At 34.4% G+C, this 16,114-nt stretch overlaps 2 protein-coding genes across 4 annotated transcripts; one reads left to right on the forward strand and one right to left on the reverse strand.

The window, feature by feature from the left end:
• The first annotated feature begins 15 nt into the window (after positions 1-15).
• On the forward strand, positions 16-14,047 carry strada (STE20 related adaptor alpha). Of its 3 annotated transcripts, XR_008607435.1 has the most exons (14): positions 16-104; positions 983-1,052; positions 1,367-1,424; positions 4,108-4,136; positions 7,174-7,276; positions 7,979-8,100; positions 8,806-8,914; positions 9,000-9,123; positions 10,134-10,305; positions 10,379-10,483; positions 11,469-11,722; positions 11,803-11,845; positions 12,449-12,670; positions 13,936-14,047. XR_008607435.1 is itself a non-coding variant. In XM_055052140.1 (13 exons), exons 2-13 carry the CDS (start codon positions 1,041-1,043, stop codon positions 12,602-12,604), a joined length of 1,287 nt encoding a protein of 428 aa, XP_054908115.1. In that variant the 5' UTR covers positions 16-104; positions 983-1,040; the 3' UTR covers positions 12,605-13,698. The 3 variants fall into 3 exon arrangements, 2 of the variants coding, with proteins under 2 accessions (XP_054908115.1, XP_054908116.1); XM_055052140.1 differs by lacking the exon at positions 13,936-14,047 and having other exon boundaries at positions 12,449-13,698; XM_055052141.1 differs by lacking the exons at positions 16-104; positions 4,108-4,136; positions 13,936-14,047 and having other exon boundaries at positions 998-1,052; positions 12,449-13,698.
• Positions 13,723-15,921, reverse strand: rnf113a (ring finger protein 113A). The gene is made up of 10 exons (XM_055052146.1): positions 15,790-15,921; positions 15,343-15,422; positions 15,172-15,267; positions 14,973-15,080; positions 14,788-14,897; positions 14,473-14,579; positions 14,291-14,380; positions 14,127-14,220; positions 13,947-14,053; positions 13,723-13,861 (listed from the first exon to the last, which is right to left on the reverse strand). The coding sequence occupies exons 1-10, from the start codon at positions 15,893-15,895 to the stop codon at positions 13,791-13,793; spliced, it is 969 nt and encodes a 322-aa protein (XP_054908121.1). The 5' UTR covers positions 15,896-15,921; the 3' UTR covers positions 13,723-13,790.
• Between the last annotated feature and the right edge of the window lie 193 nt (positions 15,922-16,114).

Below are 16,114 nucleotides of genomic sequence, written 5' to 3' on the forward strand. Positions count from 1 at the left end.
GTAATAGCGGCGTCACCTCGTAGTTGGTGCGTAACGTCGACCAGAAGCGTAGAGACGGGGTTGTTGAGAACGTTCTGCAGGAGCGGATGGACCGATAAATAAAGGTACTTAGTAACATTGTATTTCCCCAGTTATACCGTGTTACTCTTCTCTCGCCGGCGCTAGGTTGCTATGCGTCAAATAACGCCATTTAAATTAGTTACAGTAAGTTAAAAAAGCTGCTTTTGCTAACTGTTGTTAGCTGATGCTGCCTTCACCATTAAATAGCAACATTAGCAAAGCTGTTCTCTGACAGAATAGCTGTTTTTCTTCACTAAATGTGGCATTTGCAATTCGCTTGCTATCACTGTGTACGTATTTTCCCTTATACTTTACAGTTATTTCATCAGTATTGCCAGTTGAATTCGTTTTGCTGGAAGGGTTTAATAAAACACGGGGGAAATTAAGTATTTGGATGGTTTTGCAACATCCAAAAACATTTTTTTCATAAATTTTCATATCAGTTTGCTTTTTGTCCTTTAAAGTGGACCGAATCAATAGCCTTTGATGCTTTCAAGTCTTCCTTAAATGGCTTTGCACTCATTTTTATTTACATTTCTTTTTTCAGCAAAACACCAGAACATTTATTTTGTTTTTTGTTGTTGTTTTGTGTTTAAATTCAGCTCAATCTGGCACTTGAACAATTAAAACTTTATTCACAAGCTATTTTTGGTGCTCTTGTTCTGTGATAAAGACAATTATTATTATTATTTTTCTGTTTGAGGTTCTCAGAAATTATAAGTAATTATTGACATGTAGTTAAAATGTTATTATGTCAGCTTTTGGATAAAAACCAGAAATGATCTCAAAAGTATACAATGTGGGATGCATTAGGAACGTGTCGTTCTATTTTTCAGTTAAATTTTAAACAATATCAGTTCTTTTTTAACAGGATGTGATGAAACATTATTTCCTTTTCATCACAGTTTCTTTATTTTCACAGATATTCTCAAAGGAAGTTTATTTCAGCATCTCATGTAAGAAGAACCTCAGGAGGATCAATGTCGTTTCTTGTAAGTGTTTCAATTTATTGATTCATGACTTCACTGTTTTTCTAGGTTAATATTAAACCTCATATAGAAATTTTGAATAAATTCAACTGAAATAAAGTCTGCTAGAGTATTTTTTGCTTTAGCTTTTTTAGAGTTTTTACAGAAACTTTTACAACTAAACATTTTAGTAAATTTTTCTTGCATGCTTGCTGTTTATTATTAACCACTGCCATCAACAGCCTTAATTATTCTCTCTTTGTCTTTCTGTGTTTTTCTTTTTCTTGCTTTCATTTTGCCTTTTTTTATGCTTGAAATTAACCCTTTCTATCTGTCAGCGCTGGGTAACTGAGAAACTGAGTGTGGAGAGCCTGCGAGATCTGGAGTTATTTGGAGGTGAGGTTTAAGTGAAACAATTTTTAAAAAACTACTTCAGGTTGTTTTCTCCCAGTTCTTGCTTTGCTTTGCTTTCTAGACATCATTCTAAATTTGTTATTCATCATTTTGTCTGACCTGTTTTATTTCTTTCTGTTTTTGTCATTTTCATTTTATAGAAAAATGATGGTAAAAGACGCTGTTATTGGTTTACTGGTTTGAAAAAGCTAAATAATTATTTTTATTTTATCTAAGAATGAGAAAAGTCTCAGAAATAGAAGCTGGCAGTATTCACTTGTTTAAGTGAAACTGTGATCAATGAACAAAAGAAAACATTTTGTGTTTTTTTTTTCTATTTTTATTTATTGACATGGTTATATGTATATAAATTGTGTTAAGTCTATAAAATATACAAAATAATAATTTTCAGAAGATTTAAATTTTCTTTTTCGAACAAAACTGACACAGGACAGAAAAACCACAATGAAAGTGGAAAACGAGACACTTTTATTCAATGATAGCACTCAATCAGAATCAATATCTTTGTACTTATTTAAAAAGTATCAATAATCTAAACAGTTATTTCCCAAAATGTTTTAATGTATCTTGAGAAACGTATAAGCACTGCTTGACAGCACTTAGATTAGTGGTTTTTATGGAAATTGACAGTACATTTTAAAAGGGTTGATGGAGATCAAATGTTGTGCAATATAAATATTTTTTCAGTTTTTAAAAAAATTTATATATTTGTTATGCAAAATTGCTGGATTGGATTTATTTTATTGCAGCTTTACCTCATTTTCATTTGATTGCATCTTTCAGCATTTGTGCATGTTTGTTCAAATTGATCATTTGTTTTGGCTGCACATGATTCCCATTGCCTTACAGAAAGTTCCTTTCAGAATTTTAGTTTTAATTAATATGAGCAAGAATATCAGTATTTTTCTGCTGTTACTGATTAGCGCTACCCAGTGCATTTCAAATGAATCGTTATAGCAGTTTGATTGTATTCAACATTCATTTTGCTCAAAATACAGCTGATGTTGGACAATTGAGAAGTTGTCCTAAAAGCAGATTAAAAAGTAGAAACTTCAAGTTATTTCAATGCTAAAATAGGAGACGTAAGCCAGAAAAAACAGTTTTTAAATAAAACTTTGTTGTTGAAATGGAAATATTGAATTAGTGTAACAGTCACCAACATCATTGTTTTCCTAATTCTTTTATTGATACATTTGAGCTGTTTTTCTTCCAGGATGAAATTATTTTACGTGTAAAAGTGATTTTTGAAACAATCATTGATGTATCACCATACATTTTGTTATTGATTTGCTGTATGTTGCTTAGGAAGCTGCACCTGAACCACATTTCAGGTAAAGTTATTTTTCAGTGCTGTGTTTCCTGCTACAGATCAGACTTTAAAACAAGCTTTCAATCATGTTGAGTTTAAAAAGAGATGTGAAACCAGCACATTTTCTTTTGTTGTATTTTTGTGGCTCTTGTGGCCTGAATTCACAGCAGTGCAGACAGGAAATAAATAAAGAGATAAGGAGGGAAAGAAACGCAGACATGCAACAAAAGCACTAAAGTTGGAAGTTAAACGGCAGACGGCTGACTGCAGGTCTGACGCTTCAAAAGAGATCGTCTCTAGAAAAGCCCAACCTTTTAAAAATGATGGACTGAGCTTATAAGTAGAGACTGTGTTTATAACATCAAATTACTGGCCAGAAAAACACAGATGGGTAATAAATCAAATTCATCGTTTAATTAAAGTGTTTTGTTTTTGAAGATTTAATATTGGAGGGGAAAAAAATATTTTTTCCACTATTTTACTCCTTGGGTTTCCATAGTTCAGAGTGATGTCAGCATGTCCAAGGTGGCCATCTTGCTTTACAGCTTCTGTTTATTTTTTGGACTTTGAATTCAAGCCAACTTTACAGACTGATTCTTTGTTTTTAGTTATAAGAGTAAAGTTTTATGAGAAAAATGAGGAATGTTGAGCATCTTGTGAAGTTATACTTTGGTAGAAATTTTACAAATTATATTTAGAATTTTTTTTTTTAACACATCAGCATCAAATTGTTATCAGCAGCAGGACTTAGAAACTGTGTAAATAACAGTTTATTTTGAAAGAACTAATTAAACAACTTTTTCTGAGTCTTTTTAAGATGTTTTTTTTTTCTGGTAAATATTATGACTCTGTTGTTGTAATTAAAGAAAACAATACTCCATTATGAAATTCACAGAAACTAGAATTAAAGCCACTTTTGGAAATATTTTCTTTCATTTTCAGAAAAAAAATTTTAAGCCTCATTGTCCAGCCGTAGTATATGTATAATTTTGACTCTGTTGGGATTATTTCTGAACATCCACCAAAACGTAAATCTTGTTCACCCAACTCTTTGTTGTAAAATCATTCTGTCCTGGGAAAAAACGGATGGAATATATAAATAAAATCCCCAAATTACAATGACATTTATATTCATTATGAGTTCATGCAAAATTCTGACTGAAACTGTAATATCTGTAATTAGGATGGATTTTTTTAAAAATTATTTTGTGAAACAGGAAACTCCTTCAGTCAGAGCTCCATCATGCAGCGGCTGTGCTTGGCAGCTGAGAAAAAACCTCCTGTGAACAGAGATCCTTCTCTAGTTTTCTTTGTGTTTCACGTATTTATGTCATTGACATGGTTTCTCTACCCCAGAGCAAGCTCAGGGATTCTCACACAGGAAAGTAAGTGCGGTACTCCTGTCACTGCATCATCATCCTCATTCTTCATGTTGCCTTTTGTGTATGTGCGTGCATGCACTGATACAGTACGTATGTGCGCACAGACATTTACTTTTGAGGGATTCATAATCTCTCCAGGCTTTGGACATGTTTGTATGCATGTGTGTCCAGTTCATGCTGCACATGCCTGTTTTATAGATGTTTTTTTTACACCTCACAAACGAGTGCTTTTGTTGCAGAGTTTATTGTTTTTCCTCATGGATTTAATACTTTTCATGTGAAGCCTATTAAAATAGAAACATTACAGACTGAAAGTCCAAGCTTATTGTGTAAAGAACCTGTGCTGTGATGTTTTCTTAGTGCAGTCTGTGTATGTATGGAGTTCAGATGTTGAAGTTCTTTGCTGTTCATTTTGGGTCTGATCACTGTTCGGTTCTCCATTTGGTCAGAAAACTAAAGCTGCAACTAACGATCATTTTAGTCATAGATTATTCAATCAATTAATAGATTAATCAGATGGAAATACTACCACATTCTGCAGATATTTCATTTTTAAACACAATACTAGAAATTCATTTAAAAAATGCAAATTAACACTTCAATTACGGTTTAAAATAAGATAATGTGATAACAGCATTCCATTATCGAAAGCTTGATTGTTTGCAGCACAGGATGCAGCTAAAAGAACCCAAAACACATCTAACATCAACATGTAGCAAACAGATTAATAAAATGGTGTTTAAGACATTTTTAATAGAATTTGAACTAGGTGAAGCTAAAACAAACACTTGAGGAGTTTTTAGTCAAAAAGATGTATAGATCAAGGTTTTTTTTCTTTTATATTAAATGCAAAAAGTTTATTTTTTGTCCAATTTTGGCTTAAGTAAAGTTCTGATTTTGTTTTTCTTTTGGCAGTTGACATTTTAAGTCCATGTTTTCTAGTTAATGATTAATCTATTGCTAAATTAGTTGACAATTATTTCAACAATCGATTAATCATGATTAATCATTTCAGCCATAATATTTTTTGTCCATTTTTGACATAATTGCTGTTATGAGTATGATGTTCTTTCAGCAGTCAGATTATTTTGAGTCAGAATGCTTCAGTTAACAATCAATTACTAAATTAGTTGGAAATTCTTATAGTGATCTATTAATCATGATTAAGCTGATTAATCATTTCAACCCTAATATTTTTGTCTATTTTTTTGACTTACAGTTCTGAGCATGTTGTTCTTTCAGTTATTGGCCTTTTTGACTCTATACTCTAGTTAACAACTGATTGGTTATTAAATTAGTGAATGATTATTTCAAAAATCAATCAATCATGATTAATCTAATTATTCGTTTCAGCTCTAATATCTTTTTTGTTCATTTTAGCCTTAATTGCAACTGTGAGCAAATTGTTTTGTCAGAAAGTGGCCTTTTTGAGTCTATATACTCCAATTAATGATTAATCAGTTATTAAATTAGTTGATTATTTCAACAATCGATTAATCATGATTACTCCACCGAACATTAAGTATTTACATAGGTTTCTTTAAACTGGCTGCAAGAGCATGCTCGATTTTCCTGCTTAGCCGGTTTTAATTTGTGCTTCCTAGGTGCGTAAAGATTTACCATTTAACTTTCTGCTTATAAAACCAGTCGTTGGTTTTATCTATGGGGATATTTACCAAGGCTAAATGTGCATTTTTATTTTAAAGTGAAGTCATACATTAGCCTTCATCCTCCTCACCAGCTCACTGTTGCAGTCGGTTAATTTCCATCATTTTTCAAAAGCGATAACTTGATGGAAATCAGGAGTCCTCACTGCCAAGAATGTGGAAATGTTTATATGCTGCTGTTCTGTTAGAGGTGATTCACAAACACTTAGCTTACTGTGACCACAGATCCTTCGGAAGCATTTCACTGCCACAATTTGGAAACAAATTCAGGTGTAGCATCTTAACGGAAAAGTTTGACGTTAAACAGTGAGCATTTTGTTGCTAAACAGAGATGAGAGATTTTTATTTTTTTTTGCTTCTCAAAATTTATCGCTCTAACGTGAAAGCATTCTCGTTAGAACAGTAAAGTTTGTCATGAAAGAATTAAAACCATTCTCATTTTCTAAAGCCGAAATGAGATAGCTTTCTAATTTGAATTTTAGAAAATGAATTTACTAAAATTTTATTTCAGAAATTATAACTTTTGTATCATTTCAAGTTTGAATCTTGTAATAATGAGGTTTCTCATTAAAATGATAATTTCTCATTGATAAGAGATTTATTTATTTATTTAACGAGAGTTTCTTGTTGAAACAAAAAAATCTGTTAGTTATAACAAGTTTAGGTTGATTCAGAATAAGAAGGCTTTATCATTTTAATGAGAAACTTTCTCGTTAAATGAGAAAACCTCGTTATATCGGGATACATTGTTTTAACGAGACAAAAATTTCTTGTTGAAATTATAACATTTCTTAGAATGACAGTTTATCTCACTTAAATGAGGTTTAGAACTTGCTAAAATGAGAAAAATTCTCCTTCAATTGAGATTAGTTTCATATCTCATTATAGCGAGAAGATTTCTTGTTTAGTAAGATGAAAATCCTTAATGTTACTCACACAGTGACTCTCTTTCTTCTTGCCATGTTTCTTCTAGGCAACTTCTAAAAATCCCAGAACATGTTGCTGTTTCACTTTTACAGCTTTTTTTAAAAATCTAAAAGTGAATATATTTTGGTTTTAATGAGATTTAAATCTTGTTAAAAGGAGATTTTGCTTCTGAGTTTATTTCCAAGCTTTGGCGGTGAAACACTGTAGATCTTAAAGTGGAACTGTTACTATATTTTTAATTATTTGACCTTTAAGTCAGACTTTTACTCACTGGATATGATGGATGTTATTACTAATGTTTTAAATCCACTGGTCCTGTCTGTCTGCCTAACACTGTAGTACCACAGATTGGTCTTTCCTGTTGTTTTGTGACGGTTCAAAGGTTTTATCTGAGATGAATGAAGCTGAAATCAGAGTTTCGTGTTGATTAGTATTTTCTGCTCCAGCCCCATGAGGACAGTGAGGAGAGTTTGAGCTCGCTGCCACGCCGAGACACGATGGGCTCCTTCCTGCCAGACAGCGGCTCATACGAGCTGCTCACCGTTATCGGTAAAGAAAACATGACATTTATGCACTTTTTATGTTTTAGCATGAACAGTTTCAACAAATTTTCGATGGGTAGTTTCTCCACAAAAACAACCAAATCACTTTTCTTAATGCTTGCATTCGTTTGCTTTTCTAATTCTATTCTAGCTTATTAGTGCTTTTGTTTAATTTGTGATAACAAACTGTTTTATTGATAATATCTGGCTAAAAAAACTCATTTGTCGTTGTTAATATTATAATACACTTTTTTGAAAACTTTTGAAACTTTTTTCTCATCTGTTAATTCCTTCTGTTTCCATAGCAACAAGTGATGTCAGCATACCCAGGGCGGCCATTTTGTTTGACAAATATGTTCCATAGTTTCTGTTTATTTGGACTTTGAATTCAGGTCAACTTTGCGACAGAATGCAAGGGTCAAACTACGCTTTAGTTTTTGTTTTTAATTACAAGAACAAAGTTATAACGCTGCAAGAATAAAGTCGGCAGATCACCAGAACAAAGTCGTAGTAACACCAGATAAAACATTTGTTTTAAACATTTGCAGATTACTTTATGCCTCATGAGGATTAGTTAATTTTTTTTATCCTTTTTGTAGACTTTTTCTGTGTTTTTTTTATACCTATAAATAGAGCTTTGTAGGTAAACGTTGAACTCAAAGATAAGTTTGCATCCTATTTTTAAACTGAAACATATTTTGGTTGTTAGGAAAAGGTTTGGACGACTTGATGACTGTGAATCTGGCTCGTTACAAACCCACTGGAGAGCATGTGGCCATTCGTCGAATTGACTTGGAGTCATGCACCAACGAAATGGTCACCTACCTGCAGGTCTGCATCCTCCTTCTGTTTAAGAATCATTTATAACTTTGATTTATTGGGAATTATTATTTCACCTACTGTGGTATGAAAAAATGCATGCCTCCTTACAGATTTCTTCACTTAAATGTTGCAAATCATCAAAGTTTATTTTTGATTATTTATTTTAATATTTTTTTAATTTAATTTTTTTAATTACATTTTTACTGCTTAATTTTTGAAGTAGTAAATTCATATTTTCGCACAGAATCATGATAGGTTTTACTACTTTTTCCCCTTATTGCATTAGTTTATCGTTTGAAAACTACCTATGTTACATTCTCTGATTGATTTGTCAGATTTTAAAATTTCTGGGATGATTTGAAAACATTTAAATATGAGGAAGAAAACAAAAGGGTGGCATTTAGATTTTCACAGCGCTGCAAAAATTTGTATTTTTGTCCAGTTTCTTGAATATGTGTCTCATTTTAAGTGCAATGACTAACAAGAAATAATCTTCCAGTGGAACTAGAACGTTTTTGATCAATATTAAGAAAATAAATACTTAAAACAAAACAACTTCATCTTTCTGAATAGTTGCTGTATGTTGAATTTGTCTTATTTCAAGTGGCACTAGAAAACAGGAACAATTTAGTGGTTTTGCAGTGAAGTGTTTTTTTCTGTCTGATATAATTTTTCCTGCTCATTTAAAAGACTTTTCTTCCCTCTGTACACTAGGGTGAGCTGCATGTGTCAAAGTTGTTCCATCACCCCAGTATTCTGCCGTACAGAAGCGTCTTTATAGCGGAAAACGAGCTTTGGGTCATCACACCATTCATGGCTTATGGTACAAAAACAGAAACACTCCAAATGTCTCCCCCGGTTAAATCTAACGCAGGAAATTTTCTTATCTTTATCATTTGATCTTGCAGGTTCAGCTCGAGATCTCATCTGCACTCATTTTTCAGATGGGATGAATGAACTCACCATTGCATACATTTTGCTCGGCATGCTAAAAGCTCTTGAATACATCCATCACATGGGATATGTACACAGGTAAGATGAACTGATATATGTATGAAAAAGATAAGCCCATTTTGAGAAACCGCACTGTGTTTTCTGTTATCGTCTATATTTTATTATTGTTGTTATTGTTAATTTCATTAATTTACATGTTATTTCAAACACTTTGAGAACTTTTTGAGTGGACCTACATAATGGTTCTTGCTGCTACATGCATGAACTTCCCCTTTCTGGGAGAATAAAAGCTGTTTTTACTTTATTTTATTTGTTTATATTATTAATAATCTTCGCTAGTTTTGATTGCATTTATGCTCAATATTTCTCTCTGCTTGTCTTGTTTGTTAGTCTGTTGCAATAATAATTTAATTAATTGCATGACAAATTAATTTCCCTCTGATAGTTTTTTTTTGTATACAGAGTTTATAAATCATTTTATTTATGATTTTGGTAAAAAAAAAAAAAAAAAAAAAGAAATCTCTGCTTTATCATTTTTAGTTGTGTTTTATTTATATAAATATCTTCCAGGTCCAGTGTGGAGTGTTTTATTGTTCTTTGAAATGGAAAACGTGTATTATCATGCCAGTCCCAGTAAATTAGTCCAAAAACAATATGATCATTAATTGCAATAATCACTGTGATGATTTATCATCCAGCTAAATTTATTATCAAAACAGGCCTACCTGTTTGTTTTTATAACATTTTGGACAAGTTAAATACCTGGAAAAGTTTTATTTTATGTTTGATTGCATAATTCAGATACTAGTAGTGAAATTAAATTCAGTTCAAATTCAAAAATACTTTATGGATCCCATAGGTAAATTATCATTTCATTTCAGATTCTTCATAGTTATGGTAGATAGTGATTGGCAGTGTTTGGCAGGAAAGACCTCCTGTAGCAGTCTGTATTACGGAGAATCTGAAGAAGCCTCTGACTGGACATGCTCTGTTTTCCCAAAACAGTCTTGTGGCAAAAAAAGATATTAGTTAAACCGTGCACTTGGATTTGACTGATGGTGTTTTGTTTTTTTATTTTGCTCATGTAGGAGTGTGAAGGCCAGTCATGTTCTGATATCTGCAGACGGTCAAGTCTGCATGTCGGGTCTGCGGAGTATTTTCAGCCTCATCCGTAACGGCCAAAGGGCCAAAATGGTTCATGACTTCCCTCAGTACAGTGTGAAGGTGCTGCCTTGGCTCAGCCCTGAAGTGCTACAGCAGGTACGGCGCATCAGAACGTTCTGCGGCCCTCTGTGTCTGTCTTATCGGCAAATAATTGAACTGCTTTTCCCAGAATCTGCAGGGTTACGACTTTCGGTCAGACATCTACAGCCTTGGCATCACGGCCTGTGAATTAGCCAATGGACATGTGCCGTTCAAAGACATGCCAGCTACGCAGGTGATCAGAAACTCAAAGCTACTTCAGACATTTTGACGCGTCATATGGTGTTAATCAGGAGAAAGCTGTTCTGGTACCTTAGCAAATCCTCAGAAACTCATTAGAAATGCTTGAATTCAAGTAAAGAAACCAGAATCCCAGTTACTCAGCTGTAGTTCTGAATTTATCTATTAAATGAGACAAAATTTACATTTTTATACTTCCAGTAAATTAATGTTTACATTCCATGGGCAGTGTGCTGTTACCTAGCGACCCCAAACAATCCCCGCCCCGTTACCTAGAAACCCAAGCACAATTCCAGCACATTTGGTCAGCTGGTTTCACCATCGCTGTACAATGGCTGCTGGAAAAGAAGTGTTCTGTTGTTGACTTATCATCCAGTAACCACTTGCTGTACTCCTGTAGGTTGTGCAGGAGGTTCCACTTCTGCTTTTCAAAGATGTACAGCTGTATAACTGCACCTCCGTTTACAGCCGTTTTCACTTATGAGTGTAAAAGTCGAGTTGGGGGCGGGCCCAGCGCAGCTTATTTGGATTCAAATGTATCAAAAAAGGTGTCAAAACCATATTTATTTCAATTCATCTGTGAAATAAAACCCACCGTTCAGGGCTCACGTGATTAAGAAACATTAGAATGTTATATCTTTAAAAGTTCCCTCTTTGGTCATATTTCAGTCCATTTAGAGCGATGCGGGTTCCCGCTACGGGGCATGCTTTTCTTGACGTACCACCAGTGTGGGGTGCCAAATGCTATTTATTGATTGTTAAGATCCATCGACGTTAGATTAACTCATTACTCGACAACTTATATTCATAATATATAACTCTTAGTTCACTTTACAAAACTCACTACTTTTTATTTATAGCATAAAACTCCAAAATGCATTGAGTTTTGTGGTTGTGAAAAATCCAAAGGTGTAAATATTTTCAGAAAGCACTGACATCTGGTTTTAACAACATGACCTACATTAATTATTTTCTTGAAGATGCTTCTGGAGAAGCTGAACGGAACCGTGCCTTGCTTGCTGGATACCGCCACGATTCCCCCGGAGGAGCTGTCGCTCAAGCCGTCCCGCTCTGCTGCCGACTCGGGGATCTGCGAAGGCCTGAGGGGCGGCGGGCTCCGGCACTCAAACGGAGAACCGTCCTCATCCTCTGGAGGACATCCGTATAACCGCACATTTTCCCCCCAGTTCCACAACTTTGTAGAGCTGTGTCTGCAGCGAGATCCGGAAAATAGGTTGGTGAAATCGGATTCAAGTTGGGAATGAGATTATTAAAAACGAAAAGCGTTTTTCTCATTTTTACTTTTTGTTGCAGACCGTCTGCTGCCACTCTTACTGGACATCCTTTCTTCAAACAGGTGGGTGAATTTTAAAAATGTATGAGTTCAGGCATGTTTTCTTTCGGTTTGAAATAAGTTTTGTCAACTAACGATTATTTTAGTAATTGATTATTCTGGCGATTAATCAGCATATTCTGCAGATTTTTCATTTAACCACCTAAGCATTTCTTACACAATGTGAAAAATAACTTTTTAAAAAATAATTCAATTCCTTTCTTAAAATAAGAAAATGAACATTTTTTTACCTTTTAAGTAAAATGTAATAACTTGATTATGTATAGCAAAAGTATCCAGATATGTTGTTCTGGGTGCAACAATATTTCCTTTTTTTTTAATTATTAAATGCAAAATGAATATGTTTGGTATAGTCTTGGCTTAATTATTGCTCTATGTTCTTTCAGAAAATAAAAAAAAAATCTGTATACTCCAGTTAAAAGATTAATTGATAACTACATTATTTGACGATTATTTCAATAATTGATTAATCACGATTAGTTATTACAACCCTACTTTTTGTATTGGGAAAACATCTTTCCAGCTGCAATTGAGACTTAATTTCTGCTATGACAATAAAAAAGCTTCTCCCTTCCCATTTATCTGGCATTATGTTTGTCTTTTCAGATCAAACGTCGACCGGCAGAGGCGCTGCCTGAGCTGCTGCAACCGGTGTCACCCATCACTTGCTTTGAGGACTCCGGGCCACAGGACTCCGTTTCTGGACTGGCAAGTCTGGAGTCGGGCCTGAGCCACCTAGAGGTGGACGACTGGGACTTCTGACAGTAAAGGACTCAACAAGCAGAGGATTGTATGGAGAAACTCTTCACTGAGGACGGGATTTGTGATGTAATTGGTCTCCTTTTAAATGATTTCCATGGTATTTTAAAAGGAAGTTGTTATTCAGAGAAATTTAAAGCTAACAGTATGAGGGTTAAACTGGGCATGGAGGAGTAAATTTCTGCCTAATTACTCACCAATTTACAAGAAAAAAAGTAAATATGTAGGAAAAAAATTTAATTTTCTACATTTACAGGCAATAATTTATAATGTTAAAACTAGAATATTCTGACATTATAAAGTCAGAAATGTGCAGGAGGCGAAAAAACAGAATTTTACCAGGTGAAATCTCAAATTAAAGATAAAATCAGATATCTAATATGTTCTCTAAAAATGAGTTTTTCTTCTGAATCAGAACATCCTAAATTCACTGCTTAAATATTACTGTTGCAAACGTCCAGCTTTATAATCTCAGAGAAATTATTTTTGTTTTCTTCATTAGTTTTTTGGTTTTAAAATGTCAAAAAAATATATAAAATGATTGCCTAAATTCTGATAAATTCACAACTTATCAAACAGTCAACGGTTTGTTCTTGTAAATATATTAAATCTCACAACTTTTCAGTTTTTAGGTGGAAATTTACTCCACCATACCAGTTATTTTCTTTTAATGGTCCTGATACTCTGCACCTTTCTTGATGTCTTGCTCATGTTTTGTTTTCTAGAGATGCACAAACTGGCACTGAAGGCCCGATAACGCTTCACTAAAACACAAAATGCCATTTCTGAGTCGATCAGAAGCTGCTCAATATTTTTTCAGGAACACTTACTTTGCATTTAAATGGAAACTATCGTTTTCCACAGGTGACTGTTGCCGCCTCAAAGAAATGTTCATGATTAATCAACTGAACAAACAGGATGTAAATGGGTTTTTATTCACTTGCTTCAGGCTGTTTTTTGTTGCACAGTTTGAAACTGAGTGATCGGAGTGTTACTCATGGGGAAAGGTTTTTTTTTTAATGCTTGATATGTTTGCATGTATATTTGAATGTAAGGGCAAAAATTAAAACCTGAACAATAAACTCAGTGGAGCTTAATGTTTTACCAAAATGGAGGCTGTAAAGCTTCTAAAAAATATTTATTGAAAATTTACACAAACACAAAGAAGTTTCAAAAAAATGATATGATGCTAATCTTCTTCTTCTGATGGAGGCTGATCTGCTGCAGCAGCATTACGCTTCTCCATCTTTGCAATAAGCTCTGTAGGAAAAAGACAAATCATATTTGAGTTCATAAATGTATTAATAATCTGTCCTTCTTGCTTTTTCTGGCAGAACGTTCTTGCCTTTTGCAGGGTTGAAGACTCCGTTGGTTTGAGTGTTGCACACGTAGCACCGTTTGGACTTGCGGTAGTGCTGCAGGGCGCAGGTTTCACAAAAATAGTGCTTGCACCTGGAACACAGCTGACCGGTCAGGAAAACCCAAAAACACCGAATCACAGGAAAAGCTTGAAGAGACGACTCACTTTGTGATGATGGGATTCTTAAAAGAATCCCGGCAGATGAAGCACTTAAAAGGCAAATCCTCATCGTCGCTGCTCACCTCATAATTCTCATCATCTAGAGTGAAATAAACAAGTTAAAAAATGCTGAAAAGTGCAGGAATGATTTTGAAAATACATTTACTCACCATTTCCTCCATATGTGCCCTCATCCAGCTCCCTCTCAATCTGCCAGCCATGTTTGTAGTCCGATCTGTCGTGAAGGAACTTGCAGCTGTCTTTAAAAAAACATGCAAAATATTCAAACAAAACAAATGAATTTTTAAGATGACACGATAAAGTTTTACATAATTTATATTGCTAAACAAACCTCCAAAACCACAGAATCCAGTCTCTTTGTAGTCCTTGCAGATATCTGGCTGGTAGTCCCACCGGACTGTGGCTCTCAGGTGTTCAGGGGCGCGGATCGGCCCTTTCCTGTTGTAAAGATTACATTTAATTACAACTTCAATTTTCTGACATTCGGTTTATGATCAATTTAATTCCCTGTACTTAAATAACAAAAAAAAAAGTTATTTAAGTACAGTTAGTTTTCCAGCAGTTATTCTAGTCCATTTCTAAACCTTAAAAAGTACTGTATCCCAAAAGGAAATTAAATAATTCAAATAAACGCTTGCCTCCTCACCTGACCATGCCAGAAGAGGCGTTCCCCATGGTGGTGTCTTTAGGCTTGATGAATTTCTGGTAGTTGTTGATGCCGCGGTATATTTTATCATCTTCTTTACCTGTGAGCTCCTGTTTAATTTGAAATAATAATATTGATTATTAGTTCTCAGACATGTAACAAGTTTTTTTTTTGGGGGGGGTTACCTCTTGGATTTTCTGACTCCTCTCAAAAATTGCCTGGGCATCTTTGTCTCTTTCTGTGTCCAGCTCATATGTAGCAGTTGCACCCATGTCCTCAGGTCCCTCCGGTTTCTATATTTTAAATAGCAGATAGAAAGAGATTTTACACCTTCAAAACACTTTGATAATTTCTTTCACTAATAGTATCAAAGTTTTATCTCACCGCTGACCGTGTAGACTTATAGGAAACTGTGATCTTGTCGTCCTTGCCTTCATCGCTGTCACTGGAAGATAAAGCATCTCTCTCTACTTTTTTCGTCTGGAAAAACGAGATAAAAATCATAATTTGCTTCAAATCCTCACCAGAATCAGCATTGTTGCGTCACTCCCTTACCCTCTGAATCATGGGATTGACCCGACCATCTTTCTTCTCTCTTCTGACCACGGCGCTCTGGTCCTCATCACTGTTACTGTCTAAAAGAGAGACAAATATTTACTTAAAGCTGACAGGAGGCTGTACGGTCATTAAAAAGCTTCCGGTTTGCATGTGTCACCGAAGATAAGCTTAAATGGCCTGAATGTGACCAAAACATCAGAATTCCGAGCTACCTGGAATGCAGCACAAACATCTAGCTAAAACACAATTTACCAAAAACTTTTAGACATAGAGATTAGATATAAAGAATCATAAACATTGACGTGATTTCTATTTGCAGAAAGCACATAAATATACCCACCGCCTGTTTAGTTTAGATTTTTCAAACCGACCTTAAAAGCAACAAAATGCCCTAAATTCACAATTTAAAAACTAATTAAATGCTGTCGGATTTGAATTAATTACCTTTGTCACTGCCACTCGCTTTTCTTTTCCGTCCTGAGAATTTCTTAGTGGATTTTTTAAACAGAAACCTACAAGAAGGCGCTTTGGCCTCCTCAGACTCCGCCATCTTGCCTGCTCTGTTACAGTCCTGTGGTCACAGCGCCCTCTGCTGGTTTGGAGAGCACATGACTTGTTTGTCTCCTCTTCCTGGCCAAGAGGAAGAGTTTAGCCAAATCTTTTTATTAGAAAGATGAAAAAACGTTATTATTCAAAAATAAATAAAATATTAGACATTTCATATTATATCTCACAAAAAACTGTTTTAAAATTGCTGCTTGACTTTATA

The sequence above is a fragment of the Poeciliopsis prolifica genome, unplaced genomic scaffold (genome assembly GCF_027474105.1).
Source record: "Poeciliopsis prolifica strain line A6 unplaced genomic scaffold, Auburn_PproV2 SCAFFOLD034, whole genome shotgun sequence".
NCBI classification, from domain to species: domain Eukaryota; kingdom Metazoa; phylum Chordata; class Actinopteri; order Cyprinodontiformes; family Poeciliidae; genus Poeciliopsis; species Poeciliopsis prolifica.